Source organism: Taeniopygia guttata, chromosome 3 (assembly GCF_048771995.1).
Source record: "Taeniopygia guttata chromosome 3, bTaeGut7.mat, whole genome shotgun sequence".
Classification (NCBI taxonomy): domain Eukaryota; kingdom Metazoa; phylum Chordata; class Aves; order Passeriformes; family Estrildidae; genus Taeniopygia; species Taeniopygia guttata.
The window spans coordinates 339,705-366,579 of NC_133027.1; the positions used below are offsets into that span (position 1 = coordinate 339,705).

A 26,875-nucleotide genomic window follows, 5' to 3' on the forward strand; every position below is an offset into this window, starting at 1 on the left:
TTATTGGCAGCGCTGGCACCGCTGCTGGCACAGATGGACAGATGGACACCAGGGGTACAGGCACGACTCAGCAGAGGGAATGGATTGGGGCCAGGCACAGCAGGATTTAGATGGAGCACGGGGGGCTGAGGCCAAGGCCAGGTCTGAGGGCCCCCATGGGGCATGTCCCTTCCTGCCAGGACAGACAGGCTCCTGGGGACTGGGTGGTTGGGCAGGATTCCACTTCCTCATGAGCTGTGGCACAGCAGGGAGTGGAAGATTCCAGGGAGCCCCTGTGCCCGGCCAGGCCATGTATCCGTTCCTCCAGGACACAACACTGGAGTCACTGTCCCACTCCAGGGCTCCGCAGCAGTGGGGGGGAGAGGGGAGATGGGATCTCAAGCACTGCCCTGCTCTAGCACAAGGAGCTGGGGCCAGGGCCACGTCTGGCCCAATGTAGAGCGGGTGGGGGTCTCAGGTTCGGGGGTCCTGGCAGTGGGGACAGCCTGCTGACTCCTCCTGGTGCTGCTCCACCTGGACCGTGCACAAGGCAAAGCCAAACCTGCTCTGGAGCCGGGCAGTGACCTCCTGCAGCACCGTCTCGGCATCAGCACCGGCATCTAGGAGCAGCAGGGCAGGGGCTTGTTCCTGGCATGGCCAGTGGGACCCCCGGCCACGCCCTGTGCGGGTCACTCACCCACAGCCACGTGTACTGACACGGCGGGGTGGCTCAGCGTCAGCGCCCAGAGGTGCAGGTCGTGGACGCCCCGCACCCCGCTGGCCCCCAGCAGCACCTCCTTCACTGCATCGAACTCCAGGCCCCGCGGTGTCCCTGCCAGCACCACCTGGTCACACAGGGCCACCCGTGGCCCCCAGATATCACACCCACCTGGGTGAGGGCTCCCAGTGGAAGCCAGTGGGGCTGGCGTCTTCCCCAGGGGAACTAGGCTGGGCATGGAGGCTTTGGGGTGGGACAGGCCTCACCTTGGGGCCCATGCACCTGGCTGCGGTGGAGAGGAGGAACTGGGGGGATTCGGGTGGGGCAAGGGAGACACAGAGGCGGCGAGTTGCCTTGTGGGCAAAGTGCTGTGGCAGATGAAGCTCCTGGAGCTCCTGTGCCCACCCTGCACCTGTGCTCTCACACCCCTCTCACTCACTGCTCACCTTCCATGAGGACCCTGAAGACGTCTTTGAGGATCGTGATGGTGGAGCCAAGGACGAAGACTGAAAAGAAGAGGGTGCTGATGGGGTCTGCGATCTTGCACTGGGGCTGTGGAGAGCAGGTCTCTGTGAGGCTGGGGGCAGAGCCCCCGTGGCACCCTGTGTGGGACTGGGAGAGCTGCTCCCACAGGCAGCGCTGGGGCATCCAGCCCAGGCACCTTGAAGTAGATGATGGTAGCAGCCACGAGGACACTGATGCTCTGCAGCAGGTCACCCACCACGTGGACAAAGGCTGCCCGCACGCTGGTGCTGCCAGGCAGGGGGCTACGGCTGGGCTGGCAGGCCACAGAGTTCTCCAGCTGCTCATAGGCCCCTGGGCCATGGCCATGGCCAGCAGGGGACTGGTGCAGGATGTAGGCCATGCTGGAAAGAGCAGGGCTGGCTCAGTGCCACACTGACAGGGCATGGGGGTCTTGCTGGCCCTGCTTGGGCAAAGGGGGCACAGGCAGCACACCTGGGTCTTGGGACAGTGGGTCAAGTGGGGCTGGAGGTGCAGCGGGGCTGGAGGTGCAGCGGGGCTGGAAGGTGTGCAGGAACAGGGCAGGGGTTTGGTCCTGGGGCTTGTGACAGGGCTTGAGAGGCACTGCTTAGGGGACCAGGGAATGTGGGGTGTGGGGATGTAGGCACATGGACTGGAAGCCCTGAGCATATGGGGGACAGGGCTGGCAGTGCCTGGGGACACAAGGTTGGTGCACAGGGACATAAAGTGACCTGGGGGCACAGTTGTGGTCCTTAGGGTTCCAGGGCCATAGTGGGGCAGGACTCAGGCTGATGGGGCACAGGGACCAAGGGTGCACACGTGGGACATACACCAGATTGACGCCAACAGCACAGGCAGACGTGGCCAACATGGCCCGTGCCTCGATCTCGTAGTCATTGCTGATGATGCGGGCGGCCGCCAGATAGACCAGGGCTGCGGTCACAACCCAGATAGAGAGGACAGAGGCCAGCGCACCCAGTGTCTCTGTGGGATGAGACCCATCAGCACCCAACCCGGCCATGGGGGTCCCCCGGGGCCGCACAGGGCCATGCCCCGCAGCTCACCTGAGCGGTGCCAGCCAAAGGTCATGGTCTTGGTGGGTGGGCGATTGGAGACCCAGAGGGAGAAGAGGCTGACAGACATGCTGCCCACATCTGTCAGCAGGTGGGCTGCATCCGTCATGATGGCCAGGCTGTGTGCCAGGTACCCACCTGTGGGCACAGAGCAGCTGGCACCCCACGCCCCGCTGGCAGCCCCCCACCCCGGCCCAGCCGCCGTTACCTATCACTTCCCCGACCATAAAGAGGCAGCAGACAGCGCAGGCGACGCTCAGCTGCCGGCCCGCCTGGAGCCTGCCCTGCCCGGGGCCGGGGGTCGGGGGGCTGCAGCGGCAGTGGGGATCTGGAGCCCGGGGAGCCGCCAGTGCCGAGGGGTCTCGAGAGCCTGTGAAGAGACTGGGGGCGGGGGTCACTGCCGGCAACACCGGCTCGGGTGCTCCTGCCCAGAACCCCCAAGTGTCCTGCTACCGCCTGGAGGCGTGCGGCCAGGCAGTCGATGGGGCACCGGCGGAACCCCCTGCAGCGGGACGAGCAGCCATGGCACCAGCGGCAGCAGCAGGAGGCGGCGGCGCGGGGCTCCCGCCGGAACCGAAGACGGGACTGGTGCGGGTACCCGCGGGGAGGTGCAGATGGGAGCGATGTGTTGCGCCTGGGGCCAGCCTGCGGGACGGGCCACCGGTGCGGAGACGTGGGGCATGGGGAAGGGGAGGCGGGGACCGAGGTCCTGGTGCGTGGGGCAGCAGTGCGGGAGCGGGGGCGGACAGCCCACCGGGACGGGGGCTAACGGATGAACGGTACCGCTGTGGGCGGGTGATGGATGGATGGTACCGGTATGCGTGGGTGACGTTCGGGCACCGATAGGTGCGGGACGGACACCCGAAGGGGGAGCGAGGCTGGCGCATGGTGGGGCCGGTTCCGCTTGAGCAGAGGTGCCGGTGGCGGGGTGAGCGTGCCGGTGGCGGGGTGACGGTGCAAGTGGCGGACGGTCAGGGCTGGCGCGGGGACTGCGGAGGTGCCGATGTCCGTTCGGGTGGATGAAGGCACGGGGGCGGGCGGGAAGGGACGTGCCGGGGGTGCCGGTGTCGGGGGTGGGGGTGGGAGCTGCGCGGAGCGCGACGTGCCGGGGCTTGCGGGTGCCGGAGGAGCTGAGGGCGATGGGTGCGAGCAGGTGCCAGCAGCGCGGACGCGGGAGGACCGAGGGTGGCAGATGCGGGAGATAATGGAGGCGCGGTGCGAGGAATTGCCGGGGCCCCGGGGAGGAGATGGGGTGCCGGGGGTGGTGATGCCAGGGTAATGGGGGTGCCGATGTATGTAATGGGAGTGCTAGCGCCGGTAATGGGGTTGTCGGGACGATGGTGTGCCGGTGCTGATGGAAGTGCCAGGGTGGTGACTGGAGTGTCGGAGGTGCCGGGGCGATGGAGGTGCCGGTGATGGAAGTGCCGTCGGTGCCGGAGGCGCCGATGATGGAGTTGTGCTGGCGGTGGCGGGGGTGCCGGGGTGATGGGATGTCTGGGCGATGGGTGCCGGTGATGGATGCCGGGGCGATGATTGCCGGTGCCGGCGGTACCTCTTGAGGCGCAGGCTGCCGTCGGCGCGGCCGCCCCGCGGGCTGACCAGGCGGGCGCTCTCGGTGCCGGTCGGGGGCTCCATCCCGGGAGCGAGCTGCACCGCGGACACCGGCACCGCCGAGCCCCGCCCCTGCCGTGACTCCGCCCCAGCCGCCGAGCCCGCCCACGCCCCGGTGGTCCCTCCCGCGGCGCCGCCGTTCCGGGCTCGGGGGCGGCCGCGGCGGGGTGCGAGGGGCCGCTCCGGTGTCGCGGTCCGGTGGATCTCCGGGAGCTGTGTGTAAGGGACGCTGCTGTCACCGGGGAAGCTCAGCCTCACCTCCTGTCCCTGAGCAGGTGATGGCACAACTGATCCTGAGCGCCGTCTGAGGACGGGAAAGGACAGACTGGACGGGAGCTGGAGAGAAGCCGGCGCCGATGGGGATCGTGCCTGACGATTCGGATCACCTTCGCGGTGAAATGCCGGAGCCGGTGCACCAGGGAAGTGCAGGGGACAGTGTCTGCCCAGGCCGCAGGAAGGCTTTTGGCGCTGTACCTCTTGGGATCCAACGACGAAGTGTTGGGAGCATGGGCTGGAAGAGTCGGGAGCGGCTGCATTGGACCGGGGCTGTATGGCCGAGCCCAGAGCAGGGTGTTCAGCGGCCGGTAATGGGCAGTGTACCCCGGGGTCAGTGCTGAGTCCAGCCCCGTCTATCGCCGCCTTTAGGGACCTGGAAGCCAGGCAGAGCACGCTCAGCACGGTGACAGATGGCACCGACCGTGCTGCTCCGTAGTGCGGAGAGATTCGGGATGTGCTGCAGAGCCGGGGGCAGGAGCCTGGGGAGGGTCAGCACCGGGCAGTGCCGGGTCCTGAGCGGGGAGTAACGACCTCAGGACGGGTAGGGGGCAGCCGCAGAAAAGACTCCAGGGGTCCTGGGAGACATCCGCGGTAGACTATGAACCAACAACGCACCCTTGGCGTGTCCTGGACACCACCCCGAGGCACCGGGCCCAGTGCTGTGTCCCCAGGACACGAGGGACAGGGACAAGCTGGGGACAACTCGCCGAGCAGCCTGCGGTGCTGCAGGGCTGCAGCGTCTCTGCCGGGGTAAGGCTGAGGGAGCTGCAGCTGCTGAGCCCGGAGCAGAGCGGGCCTCGGGATCGCTGGTGTGACACCTGCAGGGAGGGCTCTGCGGGTGAGCCCGGCCCCGGTGAGCCCGGTCCCGGTGAGCCCAGCGCGGGTGAGCCCGGCCCGGGTGAGCCCGGCGCGGGTGAGCCCGGCCCCGGTGAGCCCGGCCCCGGTGAGCCCGGCCCGGGCGAGCCCGGTCCCGGTGAGCCCGGTCCCGGGCGAGCCCGGCCCCGGTGAGCCCGGCCCGGGTGAGCCCGGTCCCGGTGAGCCCGGTCCCGGTGAGCCCGGCGCTCAGGGGCGGGGCTCAGAGATGGGCGGGGCCTGTGTCGGTGGGCATGGCCTCGATGGGCGTGGCCGCACTCAGGGGCGGGGCTCCATCGGGGGCGGGGCTCCGGCCGGGGCGGGGTCGGTTCCCCGGCCGCGCGCAGCCCGAGCCGTCCCGGCAGCCCCCGCGGCCGCGCGGCGATGGCGGCGGCGGGCGCGGAGGAGCGGCGGGGGACGGCGGGGCCGGAGCGCGGCCCCGGCCCCGGCCCCGGCCCCGGCCCGCTGGGCTCGCTGCTCAGCCGCCTGCCGCTGGCTCCCGCTCCGGCCCCACGGCGCCGCACTGCCAGCCAGTGCAAGCCGGAGCCGCCGCTGCTGCGCACCAGCAAACGGACCATCTACACGGCCGGGCGGCCGCCCTGGTACAGCGAGACCGGCGCGCCCGTAGATGAGGCCTTTGTCATCGGTGAGCGGTGGGATGGGGCCGGGGAGGGGATGGAACCGGAGCCGAGACCGGGCCGGGGAGGGGATGGAGGCCGGACCGGGGCCAGGGCCGGGCTGCAGTCGGAAATCGTGGAACGAATCCCCGAGGAGCGGCCGAGGAGGGGCTGGGGCCGGGCTGCAGCCGGATCCTGGGCCGTGACGGATCCGGGTCGGGGCGGTGCCCCCGCCGCTCCCCGCAGGCCTGTGCGGCGGCAGCGCCTCCGGCAAGACCACGGTGGCGACGCGGATCATCGAGGCGCTGGACGTGCCCTGGGTCGTGCTGCTCTCCATGGACTCCTTCTATAAGGTGCGTCCCGCAGCGCCCAAGGGCGGCCCGGTGGGTGCTGAGCTGTGCCGGCACTCGCGGTTCCGTGTACCGCTGGGTGCTGCTGGCGCTCCCGGGATCGGCCCCGGGCAGGGCTGCGGTGCCTGTGGATGCCGGGATCCCGAGCAGTGCTCGCTGCTGGTCCCGGGCCGGGCCTCCGGCACGGCGCTGAGCGGTGCCGGTGCCTGCAGGTGCTGGATGAGGGGCAGCAGGCGCTGGCAGCCCGCAGCGACTACAACTTCGACCACCCCGATGCCTTTGACTTCGAGCTGCTCGTCAGTGTCCTGCGCAAGCTCAAGAAGGGCAAGAGCGTGAAAGTGCCGGTGTACGACTTCACCACGCACAGCCGGCGCCGCGAGTGGGTGGGTGCCGCAGGGACCGGGCCGGGCTGGCAGGGTCCTGGGAAAGGGGAACCCTCTGGGCCCTGCAGGGCCTGGATGGTAAAGGGAGGGGACAGCTGGGGGTCACTGGGAGCGGGGGATTCATTCCAGGGAGACTCTGGGTGGATGTGCAAACAGACCAGTGCAGATATGAGGGAGGGACTCAGTGTGGAGCGGTGCTAGGAGGACAGCATTGAGCAGAGCCTTGGGATCTAGAGCAAGGTTCAGGGTCTGTTCTGGACTGAAGCATCATGCACAGGGATGAACTATGGCTCCAAATCATTGGATGCTGCAGGACAGTTATGGGGAGCCCCAGCACAATGGTGAGACCCCAGGGGGGACAGTGCCCTGTGTTGGTGCTGCCGTGGCATGTGAGAGAAACAGGACAAACCCAGCTCCTGTCTGCCTGCAGAAAACAGTGTATGGGGCCAACGTCATTGTGTTCGAAGGGATCCTGGCCTTCGCCAACAAGGAGCTGCTCAAGGTATCGCTGCATCAGGCGTCCGCTGGTCCCGAGGGGACGTGCTGCAGCAGGACAGGCACTGGCCCTGGGTGCCACTGCAGCAGTGGGGGCTGTGGAGGGAGAGGTTACCATGCTTCCTGACAGAGCACTACGTGTGAGAGGCCTCAGGGAGGGATGCTGGGTGCCACTGCGGGGTGGTGGAGGGGAATAACACAGGTGTGATGAGAGCCGCATAGGGGGTGCTCACCCCTCCCAGTTTTCCAGCTCCTGGACATGAAAGTGTTTGTGGACACGGACTCCGACATCCGTCTGGTGCGGCGGCTGCAGCGCGACATCATGGAGCGCGGGCGGGATGTTGCAGGGGTCATCAAACAGTACAACAAGTTTGTGAAGCCAGCCTTCGAGCAGTACATCGAGCCCACCGTGCAGGTTGCCGACATCGTGGTGCCCAGGGGTGAGGCCAGAGCTGACCCTGGCTTTGGGAGCGGGTGCTGTGGGGCAGGAGTGGGTCAGCGTCCGCCCCATCTGCCTCCTCTGCTCCACTCTCAGGTGGGGAAAACTTCGTGGCACTGGACCTCATTGTGCAGCATGTGCACAGCCAGCTGGAAAAGGTGAGCCAGGGGTGAGGAGGAGGAGGGTCCTGCATGTAGAAGGTAGAACATGGCTGCACACAGACCTGTGCTCTTGGAGCACCTGAGGGGGCTCTTGACATCACCTGTCTCTTCTCAGAAGGCCCCAGCACGGTGCTTGGGGAGCAGACCTGTGAGGTGGGCACAGGGGAGAAGGGTGGGGAGCCAGGTAGGCTGTTGTGGCGGCTGTGCTGGCCTGTGAGTGACTGACAGGGTGTCCTTCCTGTTCCCCTGTGCTGCGCCGGTGACCTCTCCACCACCCAGCGGGAGATTACAGTCAGGTACGTGGGGCCCAGGCTGCACAGGGGCCTGTTCCGGGCTGGGGGGGCTGCTGGCACCCACTGGGTTCCAAGTCTTACTGCCTCCGTGTCCCTGCTGGCCGAGCTTTGCTGAGGTGCCTGAGCGTAGCTGCTCCTCCCCAGTGCTGCAGGGGCTGTGCTCAGCTCCTTAGGGCCTGTCACAGCTCTGGGTTCTGTGTCACACGTCCCACACTGTGGCTGATGCATGTGGCCAGCTCCCTGTCTTGGTCCTGTCCCTCTCTGGAGCAGGGCTGCTGTCCTGGCTGCTGAGTTACCCTGGGCTGTTCAGTTCTGTGGGAGAAGTGCCCTGCATGGTTCCTGTTCCTGGCAGTTTATGCCCCATTTCAGCAGGACATTTCAGCTTGTCCCTTGTGGTGCACAGCCCAGTCCCAGGGTGCATGGGAATGTCCTGCAGAGCTGCAGATCCTGCTGCTGGCCAAGGCTGGTTCTGCAGAGGCTGCAGAGTGTGTGGTCCGGGAGGTTCACCCCAGTCTGTTTGGGTAATCTGGCTCTGGGGTACCAGACTTGGGGCATTCTTCAGGATCCAGGCGGGAAGGCCAAGCACAGTGCTGACCTTTCAGAGGGGTGGTTCTAGAGCCTTCCTTTGTCAGGGTGGTGTCCCTCCAGGGGCCCAGTGCTGTGAGTGTGCGTGTGCTGCACAGCTCTGAGCGCCTTCCTCACTGCAGGGCAGCCCTGGCCTCCGCCCACCAAGGGCAGCCCCTGCCAAAGACACTGAGCGTCCTGGAGAGCACGCCGCAGGTTCGGGGCATGCACACCATCATCAGGTACATCCCTGCCCCAGGTACATCCCTGCCCCAAACCCCTGCACACCATCATCAGGTACATCCCTGCCCCAGGCCCCTGCACACCAGCCCCAGGTACATCCCAGGTACATCCCTGCCCCAGGTACATCCCTGCCCCAGGCCCCTGCACACCAGCCCCAGGTACATCCCAGGTACATCCCTGCCCCAGGCCCCTGCACGCCATCACCAGGTACATCCCAGGTACATCCCTGCCCCAAGCCCCTGCACACCATCACCAGGTACATCCCGGCCCCAGGTACATCCCTGCCCCAGGCCCCTGCACACCATCATCAGGTACATCCCAGGTACATCCCTGCCCCAGGCCCCTGCACACCAGCCCCAGGTACATCCCAGGTACATCCCTGCCCCAGGCCCCTGCTTCTAGGCTGGTTGGTGGGATCACACCACAAAGCCTGGGGTGTTTTTCCCTTTTGCCCATGGAACTGCAGTCGGTGGTTGGCCTGGAGCAAAATAGCTGAATGGAGCTAGCCCTGGCCCCATGGGCACTTCTCTGGTGACCAGATCTCTGCACATCTGCTTGGGGTGATTCCCGAGCCAAAGGCAGGCTTTTCCTACAATGGGAAGGGACTGGTTGGCTCTTTTCTCACATGTGGAGCAACTGGTTGCATGGAGCAAGGTACCCCTTGCTCCTCTCCCAGGGCACTTGGGTTTAGAGCTAGCTTAGAGAAGGGACCTGAGCATCTGCTTCTATGACTTCACCACTCTTGATCTTTTCTTTCCCCTCTGATGCTCCTTTTTTCCAGGTGACAGTAGCATCAGTTAGTGAAGGGTCAAGGGCTGAGGCCTTTAGGACCACAGAGAGGTTCATTGTTTTTGCAGCTGCAGAACCTGGCAGCTCCCAGGTGTGTTTGTCCAGAGCAGAGGGGATGTGGAGCTCAGTCAGGTCCTCCTATGCCTTTCGTGCTGTGGCTGCTATGGCAGCTGTGTGTTGGTTGGGAAGGTGTCAGCTCATGTCCTTGGGAGAGACCTGGAGAGGACTGAGTGCACTTTCAGTAAGCTTGCAGAGGATACCAAGTGGGGTGGGATGTGGATCTGCTGGAGAGCAGGAAGGCTCTGCAGAGGGATTGGGGCAGTCTTGATTGATGTGCTGAGACCAGCGGCATGAGGGTCAACAAGGCCAAGTGCCAGATCCTGCCCTTGGGTCACAACAACCCCATGAAGCACTCCAGGATGAAGCAGAGGGGCTGCAAAGCTGGAAAGGCCATGGGAGTGTTGGTCAGGAGTGGCTCAGCATGAGTGTCTGGGTTTGGAAAGACAGGTGTCTGCTAAGGAAGGCAGGAGCCTCCCCTGGAATGGAAAAATGTAGACCCCTTCCCTCTGAATTGTTATAAATTTGAAATTAAGGGGGCTCTCAGGCAAAAATATGGGAGCAGGAATAACAGTTCTTTATTAGGAAAGAAAATAAAAAGATAAAATAAACAATGCAGTGAACCAAAACAGCACTGACAGAGTCAGAATACAACCTGACACCCTGTTGGACAGGGTGTTGGCTGCAGTCCAGTTGGGAATTACGGCTGCAGTCCTCCTGGAGTGTCAGGTGTGGTTCTCTTGGAGTAGTGATCTTGTAGAAAAATGGTATAGTCTTCCTCTGAAGAGGCAGTGGAAGAGGCAGCTGTTCCTCTGGGAAATCCAGTGCAGAAAAAGCTGTGCTGGTGGGCCAGAATCTCAAGATTATATCCAGTTAGGAATGCTTGGCTTCTCCCTCTGGGCGGAGCATCTCACAATGGGATGTTATAGCTTTTATTAGTCATGAAGTGACGTTCAATGGCCCATTATCAGCAGATGTCTCCCCTAAGGGAGGATTGGTTGTGGAAGAGCTGAGGAAAAACTGCCCACTTAATACAAGACAACTGCCAAACAGATGGCAAATAGAATACATCTTGCTTTTCAATCTGGGACAATGAGCTCAGGTGGGCTAGTGCCAGTGGCACCTGGGCTGTCCCAGCTGGGCACTGCTGGGGCACCTCCAGTCTTGGGGACAATTCTGGGCCCCTCCTGATAAGAGAGACATGGAGGGGCTGGAGCATGATCAGAGCTGGGGAAGGGGCTGGAGCCCCAGGAGGGGCTGAGGGAGCTGGGAAGGGGCTCAGCCTGGAGAAAAGGAGGCTCAGGGGGCCCCTTCTTGTTCTCTATAGCTTCCTGACAGGAGGATGCAGCCAGGTGAGGGTCAGGCTCTGCTCCCATGGAAAAAAGGGACAGGACAAGAGGAAACTGCCTCAGTCTGCTCCAGAGGAGATTCAGGTTGGATATTGGGAGCAGTTTCTTCGTGGAAAGGGTTTTCCAGCCTCAGCACAGCTGCTCCAGGTAGTGATGAGAGTCTCCATCCCTGGTGGAATTTAGAAACCACGTGGATGTGGCACTTGAGGGTGTGGGCTAGTGGTGGCCTTGGCAGTGCTGGGGGAGCAGCTGAACTTGATCTCAAAGGGCTTTTGCAACTAAAACAATTTATGACGTTCTGATACTCATGACCACATAAGACTGGCCACCTCCTTTCCTTCTCCTGACTCCTTCCTCCTGTGGAAGCACAGGCTCCAAGACAGGTCAGGCAATCAAACAGGTGATGTGGCACCTCAGGTGTGCCAGGCAGAGCCCTGTGCCGGTGCTTGTGTCCCTCCCCTGGGCTGCAGCTCCGCCTTTATACCACAAGTGCTTGATGACCTTAATCTGCTGAGGCTCAGGGCTGTGCTAGGCTGCCCTGGGGGTGACTCGGGTTTTGCCTGGGGCTGCAGGGCTTTGGCACCATTGGCCTCAGGTGGCTGTGCTGATGCGATGTGGGAGCAGGGCCAGGAGTGCTGGGGAGGCAGCTGAGCCCATTCCAGATAGTCTAAAAGAAATGCCACTTTTCTGAGGAGCATCGACTCAGCCTGTCAGCTGCCCCCTGAAATCCTGCTGGGCCAGTGCCTTTTCCAAACCTCTGAGCTGAGGAGCTCTGCTGGGTGTCTGTGTTAGGGGACAGCAAAGCAGCATTTTTTCTGGTGAGACTTGGGGGCACTACTTGGCTTCTGTGTCACTTGGGCATGGCATGGGGCTGTTGCTGGTCACCACAGGTGACCCTCTACTCCCAAGGTGCTGTTTTTTCCTCATGTCCTTTTCTTGGGCTCTCAGAGAGCTCCAGGCTGGTGAGAATCAAACACACCTTTAGCCACATTTCCTGCACCTCTATGTGCAGAGTTATTGCATCTTAGCAGATCTGTCTCTTTATTAAGTGAATCCTACAGTGGTTTGGGCGGGAGGGACCTTTGGAGGCTGCCTAGTTCAGCCCCTGACATGGGCAGGGACCTTTCCACTGCACCAGGTTCCTGCTGCTGCAGTGCTCATGGAGTGCTGCTGCTCCCTCCAGCACAGCCTTTCCCAGAGAGTGCCTGGACCTGTCCAACCCGGCACCTGCACCACTGCAGAGCTGTGAGCCAGGATTCTGCTCCCTCCTTGTCCTGTCTGGTGTTTCCCAGTGCACTCTCTGGGATGTCAGTCCTGGCACGCTAGCCAGCACATTCCCTGTTGTTCCACACCTGAAGCTCCTCACGCTCACCCGTCTGTCTGCTGGGAGGGTGTTGGTGGCAGCAGATGAGCATCGTGGTGGCAAATCCAGGCTGGCATTCGGGGAATGCACTTTCTGGAGCAATTTTCTGCTGTTGTGGAGAGACAGAAACTGAAAACTAGTCCCACACTAGAATAGCTGCACAGTTTGAGTCATGAGGCTGAGAATAGATGGAGTATGAAGGATGCAGTGTCAGGATGAGGACTGGTATCCCATTGCCAGAGGGTGTGTTACATGAGATGCTGGGCAGAAGTTCTTCCATGAGGGTGGTGAGGGTCTGCCACAGGTTGCCCAGGAGATCTGGGTGCCCCAAGGGCAGGCTGGACACGGTTTGGGGGAGCCTGGTCTAACAGAAGGTGCAGCTGCCCATGGCAGGGCGGTGGGACAAGGTGACCTTTAAGGTCCCCTCCTGACACAAGCCATTCTGGGATTCTGTAACCCATTCATGCCCAGATTTCCCGGTGCCTGGCTGTACCAGCTGGCTCTCAGCTGCAGACAGTCCAGTTCATGCACAGAGCTGATGCTGTGATCAGGCCCCAGGCAGATGCTCCTGGTCCCTCTGTCCTCTCCTGAGCATGCTAGGGAAGGCTGAGGTCATCAGGAGCGCCAGCTGCAGTGCTGCCCTGCCCAGCTGCGGGCTCCTAGTGTGCTGCAGTGTGCTGAGGTTCATCTGCCTCCTCTGTGGATAGGGGCAGTGTGTTTCCTCAGGCTTCACCCAGGTGGGATGGTGGCACTGGTGGATCCTGGTAACCTCCTGCTGCCCGGCATGTCTGGGATGCCCTCCCTGGCACAGCCCTTCCCCGTGCCCTGCTTTGCCCTGGGCAGGGAGAAGCTTCATGGTTGTGTGTCCACTGGGGTTCCCCAGGAGTGCCCCGTCCCCAGAGGAACCTGCTGCTGATGGAGCAGTTTGGGGCCTGTCCCACCCAGCCCTGCCAGCGTGGGTCTCAGTGGGGACGGCTGGCTGGGACAGGCTGCAGTGGAGGCAGGGTGGCTGCCGGGCTCGTGCTGCTCCTGTGGGTGGATGTGTGGGTGCAGCCCACCCGTGAGTGCTTGCTGACAGCTCATGCTGGGAGCTGTAGGCAGGGTCTTCCAGACCAGAACTGGTTTTTCTGCCTTCCTTGGAGGTGCTGGCTGTGCCCAGGGGTTTGGGAATGTCCGTATGCCATGGTCACTGCAGATGCTCAGCTGTGAGTGACTCTGGAATGGCTGCAGGAACACACAAGGACAGCAGTGACTGTTCATCCTCCTCCAAGTGCCTCAGTAGGGCTGTCACCCACCAAGGTGTAAAAAATGGCAGATGATGTCTTAAAATATAGAGTAAAAATATTCAGTATCCTTCTGCCTCTTCTGGAGTGTTGCCAGCTCCACTTCCCTCTGGGAACAGGCGTCTGTGGGGCTTTTTTATCCTCATGTACTCCTAGTAGGAAAGGTTGTCTGCCTTCCCTCTGCTGTGGGATTAGTGCCCTGCATGCAGGGCTGGCTTTACTCCTCCTGGGGAAGGGGAGAGGTTTCCTGGGAATTGCAGCCCCACGGCAGCTTTGTTCTGCTTTGTGTTTGTTTTACATCTTGGTGCCTTCAGTACATCAGAGCTGTGAAAAGGGCACAATGGGTATTTCAGAGTCACCTGGTTCTTAGCAGTGCTTTAGAGGGGAGAGCTGGGGACATATTCCACTCTTTTCTGTCACCCAGCATGCTCAGCCATGGTGCACTATGTCCCCTTCCACAGCAGGGTTCTGGCCTATCCTGGCTCTGCTCCTGTTCTGCCCCGGGCTCCCCAGCACTCACCATTGCTCCTGAGTTTGTGCCGCCCCAGGACCCATGGTCCTGCCCGACCTGTTCCTACTCCCCATTCTCTCCCCGCTCTCTCTGATGTCTGTAAGTGCTGTTGCAGCTCCCTCCCAGAGTAGCTAAGCCACTCTCTTGCCTCTGGAATCCTGTCTTAAGACAATAGCTGAGGTCTCAGTGAGCCCCACAGTGCTGGTGATCACTGAGTGTGTCACTCCAAGAGTGTTCTGGTTGCCACAGACTGGGGCTGCTGTCCATGCTGGTTGGCCTCTGGAGCCTCTCATCTGGTCTGCAGGGGATGGCAGGGGCTCTGTTCCCACCTCACTTGTGTCATTTCTCCCAGGAACAAGGACACGACCAGGGACGAATTTATCTTCTACTCCAAGCGCCTGATGCGGCTGCTAATCGAACATGCCTTGTCCTTCCTCCCCCTGAAGGTGGGTGACCACTCTTGGGGGTAGCCACAGCCCCACCTCCAGTCACGGGGTGTCAGGCTGCCCCCACACTCCTTGTGCTCCCCTTTCTGCAGTCGGTCACTGTGGAGACACCCCAGGGCACCATGTACGAGGGGAAGCGGTTCCACAGGCAGCGGGTGAGACACGGCTCCCTGCTCCCCCTGAGGGCACAGCTCCTGGGGTTAGCATGCACTGGGAGCACCCAGCACGTGTCCCTGCCCCTTTCCCAGATCACCGGCGTGTCCATCCTGCGAGCGGGTGAGACCATGGAGCAAGCCCTGACCGCTGTCTGCAAGGACATCCGCCTGGGCAAGATCCTCATCCAGACCAACCTGGACACGGGGGAGCCCGAGGTGAGTGCTGCTGCAGCCTGGCACGCGGCCCTGCGCTGCTGGCACGTCACCAAGCGCCCTTCCTTCCCCCCCCAGCTCCACTACCTGCGCCTGCCCAAGGAGATCAGCGAGGACTACGTCATCCTCATGGACAGCACGGTGTCCACGGGGGCCGCGGCCATGATGGCTGTGCGCGTCCTGCTGGTGAGGGGCCGGGGAGGCGGGTGGGGCACAGCATCCCCGGGCCGGCTGGGCTCTCACATCTCCGTATGCCGCAGGACCATGACGTGCAGGAGGACAGGATCTTCCTGCTGTCGCTGCTGATGGCAGAGATGGGGGTGCACTCCGTGGCCTACGCCTTTCCCCGTGTCCACATCATCACCACCGCTGTGGACAAGCGGGTCAACGAAGAGTTCCACATCATTCCGGGCATCGGTGAGGGGGACCAGAGTGTGCTGTACCTCGTGGCTGGGGCCAGCAGCCCTAGGGGTAGCCTGGCAGCCACACCAAAGGGACGCTAGCGGGCTGGTGCTGCTGTGTCTTCATTTTGTCCCTTTCTTTGCCAGGTAACTTTGGAGACAGATACTTTGGCACTGATGGCCCCTCGGCCTGGTGTGAGAACGACAGCATGGACTGCTGATCTGGCTGGCCACAGGACCACAGGCTAGGCTGGCTGGAGGGCTGGCCCCCATCCCTGACCCCAGGAGAGGCCCTGAGCTGCCAGCTGGGACCACCTGCCAGCCCCTGGCTCTACCTGCAGACAAGCCCCTGCTACTGGTCTCCCTCTACCCCAAAGGACCAATCCTCCCCAGGGAGGAGGAGAAGAGAGGGATGGCCTCTCCTTTGGACCACAGAGCGGGGATATTTAGGGACATTCCTTGCTCCCAGAGCCCTGCCTCTGGGCCAGCGGTGCCTCCAGAGGGAGTGGTGGCCTCCCTGCGGCTGTGCCTGAGGGATGCTCACCTTCTCCCCAGGGAAAGAGGGGGATGGGGTCCAGTCCAGGCCAGCTCCCTGCCTGGAATCCATATTTATTTATATTTATTGTGGGCGGCCTCCAGCTCCACTGGGACCCTCTGACATCAGGGACTGGACCTCATGGATTCACCCCGTCCCTGCCAATCCACACTCCATCCCTGGCCCCGGGAGTTGGGGGGGTTGTCACGGGGCTGCCTTCCCGGTGCTGTCCCATACTCGGTGCGCAGAGTGCTGCCGGTGACCAGGGAGTGGTGAGGTGTCCCCGGTGCTGCCCTTGTTGCTCAGGTTCTTTTTCCGAAGGGCAGCGGCAGCCTTGCCCGCCCCTCGGCTCCACCACCGACGGCAGCAGGGAATTCCGGGGGTGGGGGTCTGCCCCGGTACCCGCGCCGTCCCGGGCCCGGCCGTGGCCTCACCACCCCCTCACCGCCGTTTTGTACCAATAAAGGAGCAGCGCGATCCCCGTGTGCCGCCTCCTGCTGCCGCCGGACCGGGGTCAGGCGGTGCGGGCCGTGCCCTGAACCGGGCGGGCCGTGCCCTGAACCGGGCGGGCCGTGCCCTGTACCGGACGGGCCGTGCCCTGTACCGGGTGTCGCCGGGCGGGCCGTGCTCTGTACCGGGCGGGCCGTGCCCTGTACCGGGTGTCGCCGGGCGGGCCGTGCCCTGTACCGGGCGGGCCGTGCCCTGTACCGGGCGGTCGGTGCCCTGTACCGGGTGTCACCGGGCAGGCCGTGCCCTGTACCGGGCGGGCCGTGCTCTGTACCGGGGCGCGGGCGGCGCCTGCGCAGAGCGGCGGCGGCGCGGGCGGAAGCGGCGGCGGGGCAGGGCCGTGGCGGTCGGTGCCGCGTCCCGTCCGACCCCGCGACCCTCGGCGCGGCCATGGCGGAGCCCCCGCGGCCGCAGCGGAAGCTGTCCCGGGTCGGGGAGAGCCTGTACCGCGTGCTGGGGCTGCAGAAGGGCAGCTCCCCCGAGGAGATCAAGAAGGCCTATCGGTACGGGGGGGTCCGGCGGGGTCGCCCTGGGGGCCCGGGCATGAGGGTCCGTCCCGCGAGCGCGGCCGGGATCTCGTCCGGACGGTCCCGGTGCCGTCCCGGCGGTCGGGGTCGGTTCCGGGAAGCGAGGCTGTAACCCGTGCCGGGGGTCCTGGGTCCGTACCGGGGAGTGGGCTGTCCCGGGGAGCGAGGCTGTGAGCCCGTGCCGGGGGTCCCCCGGTTCACCCACAGGAAGCTGGCTCTCAAGTACCATCCGGACAAGAACCCCGATGACCCGGCGGCAGCCGAGCGGTTCAAGGAGATCAACAGCGCCCACGCCACGCTGAGCGACGCGGACAAGCGCCGCCTCTATGACCAGTACGGCTCCCTCGGCCTCTACGTGGCCGAGCAGTTCGGCGACGATGCTGTCCGGCACTACTTCCTCATGTCCAAGTGGTGGTTCAAGGTGAGTCCGGCATCGTCCGGTGTCCATGGGGCTGGCGTGACGGGGCTGGCGGGTCGCTGGCTCAGCGGTTTGCCGTGCTGGTGGGCTGGTGGCTTGAGCGGGGTCTCAGCCCTGCTGTGATGGGTCAGGGACTTGGGTGAGCTCACAGCACGTTTGTCCCTGACGCAGGCACTGGTGCTGTGCTGCGGAGCCCTCACCTGCTGCTGCTGCTGCTGCTGTTGCTTCTTCTGCTGTGGGACGTGCTGCCCGCCCAAGGAGGATGAGTCCTACAAATATGTGGACCCCAAGGACCTGGAGGCACAGATGTGCACAGAGGACAGCGGTAAGTCAGGCGGGAACCCAGCAGCTGGGAGCACCTATGTTTGCTTTGTGGGGGCTCTGGGGTCTCCCCTTATCCCATCTTGTGTGGGGGATAGAGTTCTGGCTCAGGTGTTGGATTGGTTTTAGTCTCAGCTCTTACAGCCAGCCCTTGGTGTTTCCTGTGTGGGTCAGGGCTGGTGGCAGTGACAGAGCCAGGCAGACACTGTATGGGCCATGGGTACACCTTCTCCTTCCCTCTGGACACAGGCCCCCTGAACAGGCCTGAAGCTTAGAGACCCTGGGGCCCGTGCCCTTTGGGACACAGAGCACGGGAAGAGCGGCTGTGCTCCAGGCCAGCTATTCCCTGGCACCAGCCATACTGGTGTCAGTGGGGCTGGGTGACTCCTACAGGTTTCCCTGGGGTCGGGGCACTCCCACGGCCCTCTGCACTGGGCAAGGGTATGGGGGCTTTGGGCTGTGGGAGCCCTTGAGGCAGTGTTGTGAGATTCCTGCTCACTGGCACCACAGGATGGGGCTGAGCCACTGATCTGCAGCTCTTCCTTTCCAGATCCTCAGATCCCTGTTATAGCACAGCCCCCGCCTGCCAGCACGGAGCCGCTGCCAGCCAGCACCAGGAGTGATGCCTGAGGCTGGCCCCATCCCGCCGGCTCCCCGAGGACTCGGGGCAGGGATTCTCCTTTGGGACTGTCACTTTCTGGGACCACGGTCCCACCCCCCAGACTGGCTCATCAGCCTCGGGAGGGATATAATCTCAGGTTAATTTGGCCAGCATCAATGCACAGGCTCCTGGGCCCCTGCTCGAGCTCCAAGGCAATGCCCCAGCACTGGTGGTGGCAGTGGCCTGGAGCCCGTGCTGCCATGGCCCCCTTGAGTGCCTTGCCCGTGCCCAAGTCGAGCAGCGAGCAGCAGGCACGAGCAGGGACGCTCGGGGCCGAGCTCTGCAGGGAGCCAAGCGCGTCCGAGACCATTAGCACTGTAACCTCTGGGGCTGGGCTGAGCCCGCTGCCCCCCTGCAGCCCTCCCGCTGGGTGCTGGGTGCCAAACGCTGCTGTGGAGTTGGGGTGCTCCTATCTGTGCCCCTTTCCTCTGCCCTCTGGGTTTGTCTAGGTTTTTGTGGGCACCATTAAAGGCCGACGGGAGGGGAGCGTGTGTGTGCCTGGGCTCTGTCCGTCGGCGGTAGGATGTGCCTCTGCCTGGTGTTGTCCATGCTGGGGGCTGTGCCCATGGATCCTGCAGGGTGCTGCGGGGACTAACTGGGGTGTGCAGTAGGCAGGTCACGTCCTGTGTGGAGTGGTCATGTCGAGTGCAGTGAATGTCGCTGGTCTCCTGTCACCCACCTGGGTCCCGCTCTGTCCCTTGCTGCTGGCTCCCGAAGGCTCTGCTCTTCCCTCTCCTTGCTGCTGCCGTCCTGGAGCCCTGCTCCCCGCTGCCGGCAGCGTCCCTGCTCCTGCCCCGCTCCCGGGAAGCCGCGGCCCTGCGGAGGGCTAGGACTGGCAGGGATGGGACCGAGGGGGACGCTGTGAGCCGCTTGCACTTTCTTCCCATCTCTGGTCACTGCCTCTGCCCGCAGCTGCATGGGCTCTGCCTCACTCCCTAAATATAGCCAGGGTGCCAGGGTGAGTGAGGATGGGGGTGTCCTGGCTCCAGCCCCTCCACCCTGCTCTTCGATGGGGCTGGCACGGGGCTGTGGGATCTGCGGGACCCCAACCTCCCCTAGCGCTGCTGGGGGACACATACTCCTCAGCATGACTGCCAGCCCTGCACCCCTGCCCCAGCCAGGCCCGGTCCCCGGAGCCTTGGCCGCTCCTCCTCCCGGGCAGGGGATCAGCGGGTCCCGAAGCGCAGCGGGTCCCGGGACCAGCCGGTCCCGAGGGTGGGCAGGAGCGGTGACTCAGTGTCACCCGACGCCGCCGACAGCTGCGGCCCCGGCGGGGCGGGGGCGGCTAAAATTAGCGCCGGGGGCCGGGACCGGGGCCGGGGCCGAAACAAAGCGGGCACCGGGCGGCCGGAGCGGAGCCGCGGGACAGAGCCGGGTCGGGCTGGGACGGGTCGGGACCGCGGCCATGAACTTCGCGGTAGGGCTGAAGCCGCTTCTGGCGGAGGCGCGGAGCATGGAGAGCCTGGAGAAGCAGCTCATCTGCCCCATCTGCCTGGAGATGTTCTCCAAGCCCGTGGTCATCCTGCCCTGCCAGCACAACCTCTGCCGCAAGTGCGCCAACGACGTCTTCCAGGTGGGACCCGCCGGTGGGGCGCGGGGAGGCACCGGGACCTGGGCACTGGGACCCCAGTCCGGTGGGTGGTGGCCCCGTTATCCCGGGATCCCCGGCCAGCGAGGCGGCGGGGCGGGCCGCACCAGAGCACCGGGGTCCTCTTCGCAAAGGGGCCTGGTCTGGCACCGGCACCGGGAATCCCGGCTGGGCTGTGCCTGGTGCCACTCTCGGCCGGCGGAGACGGTGAACGGGAAGCAGAGCCCGTGTAGGAGTCCTTGTTTGTCTCCACACCCGTGTCCCGTCCGTGCTCTTGCCCGTCTCCGTCTCTGTCTCCGTGCCCATGGCCGTGCCCGGATGCGTCCCGGGGGCTGTGGGGCGCAGATCCGCGGGGCCGGGAGGTGCCGGGGATGCGGGGTGCCGCCGCCGTGACCCCTCGCGTACCCCCCCAGGCCTCCAACCCTCTGTGGCAGTCCCGGGGCTCCAGCACGGTGCCGTCGGGCGGGCGGTTCCGGTGCCCGTCCTGCCGGCACGAGGTGGTGCTGGACCGGCACGGGGTGTACGGATTGCAGCGGAACCTGCTCGTGGAGAACATCATCGACATCTACAAGCAGGAGTCGGCCCGGTCCGGAGGCGTGGGGACCCCGGGGCGGGCGGGAGGAGACCTGCGGGTGACAGCGAGCCCAGCGAGAGGGCTCGGGGTGGGATCCCAGCAGGAACTGGGGAGGCATGGGGTCCATACAGGGCCAGGGAATATCCCTGGGGCTGCGGGTCTCTCCAGGGCCAGCAGTATTTCTGCTGCCAGCAGTGTCTCTGCAGCTGAAGGGTCCCTGGGAGCCAGAGGTGTCTTGAGGGCTGGGCAGGTCCCAGGGCTGGTGCTGTCTCTGAAGCTGGGGTGTCTCTGGGGCCAAGGTGTCTACCTGATACCCCTAACCCCCATGTAGACCCCTTCATGCCAAGGCTGAGCAGCACCTCATGTGCGAGGAGCACGAGGACGAGCGGATCAACATCTACTGCCTGCGCTGCGAGGTGCCCACCTGCTCCCTCTGCAAGGTGTTCGGGGCGCACAAGGACTGCGAGGTGGCCCCGCTGCCGGCCATCTACCAGCGCCAGAAGGTGGGGGGACCCTGGGGTCTCGGGGGGCCGAGGGTGCCCGCACAGCCACCCTCACGCCCAGCCCCTCTCCTGCCAGAGCGAGCTCAGCGATGGCATTGCCATGCTGGTGGCGGGGAATGACCGGATCCAGGCCATCATCACACAGATGGAGGAGATCTGCCACACCATTGAGGTTGGGACCGAGGGCTCCGGCCCGGCGCTGTGCCAGTGGGGGGATGTGGTGGCGCTGGGAGCGTCCAGCCCTGGGGCTGTGCTGGGGGGACACGGCGCAGCCCTGGCTCTGTCCGCAGGAGAACAGCCGGCGGCAGAAGCAGCACGTGGGGCTGCGGTTCGACGCGCTCTACGGGATCCTGGAGGAGCGCAAGAAGGAGCTGCTGCAGAGCATCGCGGCAGAGCAGGAGGCCAAGCTGCAGCGTGTCCGTGGGCTCATCCGCCAGTACGGAGACCACCTGGAGGCCTCCTCCAAGCTGGTGGAGTCAGCCATCCAGGCCATGGAGGAGCCCCAGATGGCCCTGTACCTGCAGGTCCTGCCAGGGGAGCAGGGAGAGAAGGGACAGGGGGGCTGTGTGGTGCTGCCATGGTTCCCTGAGGGGCATGGGGCTGCTCACAGGTCTAAATGGGGGGCTGTGCTCATCCAAAAGGATCTGTGGATGCCCCTGGATGTGCAGGGGTGGACCTGTGGTGGGGGTGATGTCTAGAAGACACTGATCCTGCCCCGTTTTCCTTCACAGCACTCCAAGGAACTTCTGAAAAAGTGAGTGGGGACTATGGAGGGAAAAGACCTTTGGCTGGTGGCCCTCTGTGTGCTGGACCCTGCAGTTGCCAGGGTGTCTCTGCCCTGCAGGATCACAGACATGTCCAAGGCATCAATGAGCAGCCGCCCTGAGCCTGGCTACGAGAACATGGACCACTTCTCCATCAATGTGGACTATGTGGCTGAGATGCTGAGGACCATCGAGTTCCAGACAGGTGCCTGCACTGGGGAAATTGCTGCTGTCCCGAGGGGGCACTGGGACTGCCTGGGGTGCCCAGAGCCCCGGACGGAGCCCCCTCACCACATGCCCTGTGTGGGGATCCCACGCAGGACTGGGGATGTGACCCTCACCTGTAACTCCACCCAGGGGCCCTGGAGGGTCAGTCCTGCCCAGGCTCTCCCTGGTTCCCACACTGGGCTGGTAACATTCCTCCTGGGAACTTCCATCCTGGAGCGTCCTGCTCCATCACCTCCCTCCTGCGTGCCCTGGTGTAACCCCATAATGCAGGACGGAGGGAGGGAATGTCCCACCTGAGCTGTCCCCTGCCCACAGAGCCCCTGGGTGAGGATGAGGGTGATGGACCTGGGGACGGCAGTGAGGCTGCAGCAGACGAGGACCGGCTGGACAGCCTGGAGGTGCCCGAAGCTGCTGAAGGTGAGTGCCTGCCCTGACTGCCCAGGGCCATGTCCAGTGCCAGCCTTTGAGCCTTTGGCTGTGCTGTGGTCCCCGTGTGGCAGCACGTGTCCTTCGGGGTGCCGGGGCATCCCTGCCTCAATCTCGCTCCCTCTCTCCTGCTGCAGATGTGGGGCCGAGGCAGAAGCCAGCGAGCTCTCCCCATGGTGAGACCTCATGGGGAGTGAGATGGGCACGGCCATGGGGTGCCGTGGGGCAGAGGAGACCTGCTGGGAGTGGGGATGAGGGTGTGGGGGGGGCAGGTCACACCTCAGGCTCCCCCCAGGGCATGCCTGTCTCCCTGCTGCAAGGAGTGGGAAAGGGGTCCCGGGCTCCCAGGGCTGAGGCTGCTTTTCTGCACAGGTCAGCACTGAAGTGAAGTCGTGGGGTAAGGCTGCCATACCCTCAGCTCTGGCTGTCCCTGTCACCCCTGCCCTGGCTGTGGCCATCCCTGGCACTCTCAGGAGAGCTCCATCCCTGCTGTAATTCCCCAGATGGGCGCTGCCCCTCTCCAACATTAAAAATGTGTGAGGACATGTTCTCCCGTGTGCTGTGTGCCTGGGGTGGAGGCGAGGGCTGCCCCAGAGCAGCTCTGCACCGGCCCCACAGGGTCTAGCCCAGCACAGCCCCTGCCCCGCCACCCCAGCAGTGCCCCCAGGGCCTCGGGCAAGGGGCTGAGACCCCAGAGCCCGAATGCAACGCGGGCTTTGAGCCCCGGGCCCTGTGAGTGCGGCTCTGCCCGCCGCCCACAGCCCCTGCCGGGGGGCCAGGACCCTCGGGTGGCCCCATCCTGCCCCTCCGTCCGGGTGCCCGCAGCAGCGGCGTCCCCCGGGAGCTGCGAGCAAACACGGCCGGGATGAGCTGGCCGAGAGCCCCCGCAGCAGCCGCAGCAGCGCCGGCTCGGGCCGGGCTCCCCCGGGACGCGCGGCTGCGTCACCGCCCGCTCCGGCCGCCGCTCTGATGCACATGGCCGGGGCTGCTCGGGCCGGTCCTGTGCCCGCTCCGGCCGCCGCTCTGATGCACATGGCCGGGGCTGCTCGGGCCGGTCCTGTGCCCGCTCCGGCCGCCGCTCTGATGCACATGGCCGGGGCTGCTCGGGCCGGTCCTGTGCCCGCTCCGGCCGCCGCTCTGATGTACATGGCCGGGGCTGCTCGGGCCGGTCCTGTGCCCGCTCCGGCCGCCGCTCTGATGCACATGGCCGGGGCTGCTCGGGCCGGTCCCTGTGCCCGCTCCGGCCGCCGCTCTGATGCACATGGCCGGGGCTGCTCGGGCCGGTCCTGTGCCCGCTCCTGCGGCCACGCCGAGCCCACCCCGGGCACAGCCAGGGCTGAGCCCTGCGGACCCCCGGCAGACCGCGGCCCCCGCGCTGCCCGGGGCTGGGCGCAAGGTCCCGAGGATGGGCGGCGGGCGGGACAGCTCAGCTCCGCTCTCTGTGTCCCCGAGCTGCCGCTCCAAGCAGTGGCTGCCTGCGGACCAAGCCCAGGGCCCAGCCCAGCGGCTCCTTCACACTCCAGAACCGTGCCTGGAAGGGCTGGGGTGATCCCTGGGGAGCCCGAGGGGCTGTGGCTGCTCTGTGCCCGCACCAGACACTCGTGGATGCAGCATTTGCCTTTCCCCCACACCCTTCAGGGATGTCCCCTTGTCACTGCCACCCTCCAGAGGTGACTGAAAGGGACCCCCAAGCAATCAGCAGGCCTGGGGAGGGTGCCATGGGTGCCTCCCCAGTGCTTGAGATACCTCAGGAGAGCCCCATCCTTGTTCTCGTCTGTTTTGGGCAATTTCCTTGTGCTTTGTGTCCAGATGCTCATCACTTGTCACTGCCCCCCCAAACCAGCCTCTGGGCAGCCCCCTGGGATTTGCTGATGCCTCTGCTTGTCCAGTTAAAGTGCACCCCCACCTGAGATTTCAGGAATGAAGTCTCCATGCACTGAGCATGGATTCTGACACTCAGCCTGCTCCAGTTGCTGTTCAAGGCTTCTCCAAGAACATCATTATTTCTTTTTATTCTTCTCCATAACTATGCTTCCAAAGGCCTTTTTCTCCATAAGGAGCATAATGTTATAATTCCTAAAGAATGTCTTTTCACTTTCCCCCACAAAGGCAGGTGGGTTTCCACCTGCTGTCATCACTTACCCAACTATATGTCCCATTTGTGGAATTGTGTCCATTTTATTGGTTTTGTATTGGGTTTGTGTGGCAAGGTTTTGGTAGCGGGGAGATTACAGGGGCAACCTCTGTGAGAAGCTGACAGAAGCTTCCCCCATGTCCAAGAGAGCCAAAGCCAGCTGGCTCCGGGATGGACCTGCTGCTGGCCAAGGCAGAGCCCATCAGTGATGGCAGCACCCCTCAGGGATAATGCATTTCAAGAGGAAAAAACAATTCTTGTGTAGAGGTAGTAGCAGCCAGAGAGGAGTGGTGGTATGAGAGAGCAACAGTCCTGGAGACGATCAGGTCAGGGCAGGAGGAATGACAGGAGGTGATCCAAGCGCTGGAGCAGGGGTTCCCCACAGCCTGTGGGTGCCCAGGGGCAGCAGAGATCCCCCCAGAGCCTGTGGAGCCCCATGGCAGCAGAGACCCCCCTGCAGGCCCTGGGGGAGCCCACGCAGGGCAGGTGGGTGCCCAGAGGAGTCTGTGACCCCGTGGGAAGCCCGTGCAGGAGCAGGGTCCTGGCAGGGACCTCTGGAGCCTGGGGAGAGGAGCCCATGCTGGAGCAGGTTTGCTGGCAGGACCTGTGGGGGCCTCAGGCTGGAGCAGCTCCTGAGGGACTGTCCCTATGGAGGGGTGTCCTAGGGTGACTGTTATGGTGTTTGTATCTCCAATTGCATGTTCTGTTTACGTTTGATATTATGTTCTGTGCTTTCAGAACTGACTCTGAAAGTGAAGGTTTGTTTTGCCTTGTTATCAGCTGGTTCACCTCCCCCCATGGTCTGCTGTCTAGAAAAGGCTGGTGCTGCCTGGCTGGCTTTTGCTTTGCTTGCTTTGCTTGCTTGCCTTGCTTGCTTCTGCTTTTGCCTTTGCTTCCTAGTTAGGTTAGCTAAGCAGTCCAATTCTTTCCCTGGACTGTTTCCTTTCCTTTCCTTTCCTTTCCTTTCCTTTCCTTTCCTTTCCTTTCCTTTCCTTTCCTTTCCTTTCCTTTCCTTTCCTTTCCTTTCCTTTCCTTTCCTTTCCTTTCCTTTCCTTTCCTTTCCTTTCCTTTCCTTTCCTTTCCTTTCCTTTCCTTTCCTTTCCTTTCCTTTCCTTTCCTTTCCTTTCCTTTCCTTTCCTTTCCTTTCCTTTCCTTTCCTTTCCTTTCCTTTCCTTTCCTTTTTCCTTTCCTTTTTCCTTTCCTTTTTCCTTTCCTTTTTCCTGAATACCATCCAACCTGCTCTGGACTGGGATCTGGGAAACACCAAGGAACACCAGGAGCCTGCATTTTGTGATCTGCAGCAGCCATCCCCAGTGCCCAGAGCAATCCCCAGTGCCCAGACCCGGGCGACCACTCCCAGGAAAGACTTTCTGGATTTGTTCATCTCTTCAGAGTGAAAGAGTTTCGTTGTCATCTGGTGTTGTTAATTTTTTTTTTTTTTTTTTTGTGCTGGGGGATGCTTGTTTGTTAAATAAACAGGTTCTTTTCCACTTCTCTCAAAGAAAATTTTTTCCTGAATCAGGTCGGTGGGGAGGGGCCGTGGGGGTTTGTTTTCTGAGGGCTCCTTCCAGAGGATTTTCCCCAAATTTGCCCTAAACTAGGACCAGGGGACACGCAGAGGAGCAGTTTGTGAGGAGCCCCAGCCCTGGGAAGGCTCCTGCTGGAGCACTGCAGAGCTCTGTCTCCCTCCCGCAGCGGGGCAGGGCAGGGACGCCTCTCCCCAAGAAGGAGCAGCAGCAGAAAGCAGTGGTGGCCTGGTGAGACCCCCACTCCTTCACTGCACCGCTGGGAGGGGAGAGGTGGAGAATCGGGAACAAAGCAGAGCCTGGATGGACGGAGGGGTGAGGGGAAACAAAACCCAATATTTTTAGAATTTATTTTACTTCTTGTTACTCTTCTCTGATTTGATTGGTAATAAATTAAACTAATTTTCCCAAATCAAGTCTGCTTTGCCCATGACAGTAATCAGTGAGCTTTCTCTGTCCTTATCCTGAGCTTTTCTTATATTTTCTCTTCCCTGTCCAAGTGAGGAGGGTGTGATGGAGCAGCTTTGGTGGGCACCCATCACACATGTAATGCCAATTACCTTCCTCTTGGCTTATGCTAAACCCCAGGGGAAATCCTCACAGGGGTTTGGGACTTGAGGAGCAACATCAGATTTAAATCTACTATTAAAATTCCCCAGTTCAAAGGGTCCTTCACTGACTGTGACACTGGGAAATCCATCAGTTTTGCTGCTGGAGTTGGAATTTTCCCGATGGATTGGACAAGCTGTAAAGTAACAACATACTATATAAGTACTTCACTTGCAAAGTTAATTTGTGTAAACAGATTAAAAAATTAAAGAACATACTTCTGTGTGCATTTGGAACTTCAGGTTTCCAGTTTGGTGTGAATTCCATGGGCAACCCAGACTCAGGGATGCTTTTCACACATGCCATGGGTCCAGGAGATGATTCCTGTCCTTTTCACTGCAGTGCATATCCTGAACACTCCTGGGAAAGCACCTTCCCACCTTTCTGGTGGAGTCTCAGCCTTTCATGTTCTAACACAACCCACTTCTCCAGCCTGGAGAGATTGTCTGA

The 26,875-nt window shown here is 63.0% G+C and overlaps 4 protein-coding genes across 5 annotated transcripts; 3 read left to right on the plus strand and 1 right to left on the minus strand.

Moving 5' to 3' along the window:
* Positions 1-176: 176 nt before the first annotated feature.
* On the minus strand, positions 177-3,939 carry SLC30A3 (solute carrier family 30 member 3). 2 transcript variants are annotated; one of them, XM_072926185.1, is made up of 8 exons: positions 3,806-3,939; positions 2,462-2,634; positions 2,245-2,391; positions 2,011-2,164; positions 1,359-1,563; positions 1,144-1,249; positions 677-811; positions 177-513 (listed from the first exon to the last, which is right to left on the minus strand). In XM_072926185.1, exons 1-8 carry the CDS (start codon positions 3,886-3,888, stop codon positions 395-397), a joined length of 1,122 nt encoding a protein of 373 aa, XP_072782286.1. In that variant the 5' UTR covers positions 3,889-3,939; the 3' UTR covers positions 177-394. The 2 variants fall into 2 exon arrangements, with proteins under 2 accessions (XP_072782286.1, XP_030125698.3); XM_030269838.4 differs by having other exon boundaries at positions 179-599.
* A 1,422-nt stretch (positions 3,940-5,361) lies between these two features.
* Positions 5,362-16,116, plus strand: LOC100218564 (uridine-cytidine kinase-like 1). Its single transcript, XM_030269823.4, has 14 exons — positions 5,362-5,638; positions 5,856-5,962; positions 6,172-6,342; positions 6,773-6,844; positions 7,088-7,277; positions 7,373-7,434; positions 7,717-7,733; positions 8,438-8,536; positions 14,242-14,335; positions 14,428-14,490; positions 14,584-14,706; positions 14,782-14,889; positions 14,964-15,120; positions 15,252-16,116. The coding sequence occupies exons 1-14, from the start codon at positions 5,377-5,379 to the stop codon at positions 15,323-15,325; spliced, it is 1,599 nt and encodes a 532-aa protein (XP_030125683.2). The 5' UTR covers positions 5,362-5,376; the 3' UTR covers positions 15,326-16,116.
* A 309-nt stretch (positions 16,117-16,425) lies between these two features.
* Positions 16,426-18,559, plus strand: DNAJC5G (DnaJ heat shock protein family (Hsp40) member C5 gamma). Its single transcript, XM_002188386.6, has 4 exons — positions 16,426-16,649; positions 16,881-17,094; positions 17,263-17,416; positions 17,963-18,559. The coding sequence occupies exons 1-4, from the start codon at positions 16,537-16,539 to the stop codon at positions 18,040-18,042; spliced, it is 561 nt and encodes a 186-aa protein (XP_002188422.6). The 5' UTR covers positions 16,426-16,536; the 3' UTR covers positions 18,043-18,559.
* Positions 18,560-18,702: 143 nt separating this feature from the next.
* On the plus strand, positions 18,703-22,705 carry TRIM54 (tripartite motif containing 54). Its single transcript, XM_030269822.4, has 10 exons — positions 18,703-19,646; positions 20,075-20,247; positions 20,567-20,738; positions 20,815-20,910; positions 21,029-21,262; positions 21,470-21,492; positions 21,583-21,707; positions 22,046-22,147; positions 22,294-22,332; positions 22,529-22,705. The coding sequence occupies exons 1-10, from the start codon at positions 18,990-18,992 to the stop codon at positions 22,537-22,539; spliced, it is 1,632 nt and encodes a 543-aa protein (XP_030125682.4). The 5' UTR covers positions 18,703-18,989; the 3' UTR covers positions 22,540-22,705.
* Positions 22,706-26,875: the final 4,170 nt, after the last annotated feature.

Bases quoted from the DNA above. Each gene is read 5' to 3' on its own strand.
- LOC100218564 (XM_030269823.4), top strand. From the start codon at position 5,377: ATGGCGGCGGCGGGCGCGGAGGAGCGGCGGGGGACGGCGGGGCCGGAG. The intron at 8,537-14,241 runs GTACATCCCTGC...CATTTCTCCCAG, and splicing joins GGCATGCACACCATCATCAG to GAACAAGGACACGACCAGGG. The intron at 15,121-15,251 runs GTGAGGGGGACC...TTTCTTTGCCAG, and splicing joins CCACATCATTCCGGGCATCG to GTAACTTTGGAGACAGATAC.
- SLC30A3 (XM_030269838.4), bottom strand. From the start codon at position 3,888: ATGGAGCCCCCGACCGGCACCGAGAGCGCCCGCCTGGTCAGCCCGCGG. The intron at 2,165-2,244 runs GTGAGCTGCGGG...CTCATCCCACAG, and splicing joins CTTTGGCTGGCACCGCTCAG to AGACACTGGGTGCGCTGGCC. The intron at 1,250-1,358 runs GTGCCTGGGCTG...TGCTCTCCACAG, and splicing joins CTACCATCATCTACTTCAAG to CCCCAGTGCAAGATCGCAGA.
- DNAJC5G (XM_002188386.6), top strand. From the start codon at position 16,537: ATGGCGGAGCCCCCGCGGCCGCAGCGGAAGCTGTCCCGGGTCGGGGAG. The intron at 16,650-16,880 runs GTACGGGGGGGT...GTTCACCCACAG, and splicing joins GAGATCAAGAAGGCCTATCG to GAAGCTGGCTCTCAAGTACC. The intron at 17,417-17,962 runs GTAAGTCAGGCG...CTTCCTTTCCAG, and splicing joins GATGTGCACAGAGGACAGCG to ATCCTCAGATCCCTGTTATA.
- TRIM54 (XM_030269822.4), top strand. From the start codon at position 18,990: ATGGGCTCTGCCTCACTCCCTAAATATAGCCAGGGTGCCAGGGTGAGT. The intron at 19,647-20,074 runs GTGGGACCCGCC...GTACCCCCCCAG, and splicing joins GCGCCAACGACGTCTTCCAG to GCCTCCAACCCTCTGTGGCA. The intron at 21,708-22,045 runs GTGCCTGCACTG...CCCTGCCCACAG, and splicing joins GACCATCGAGTTCCAGACAG to AGCCCCTGGGTGAGGATGAG.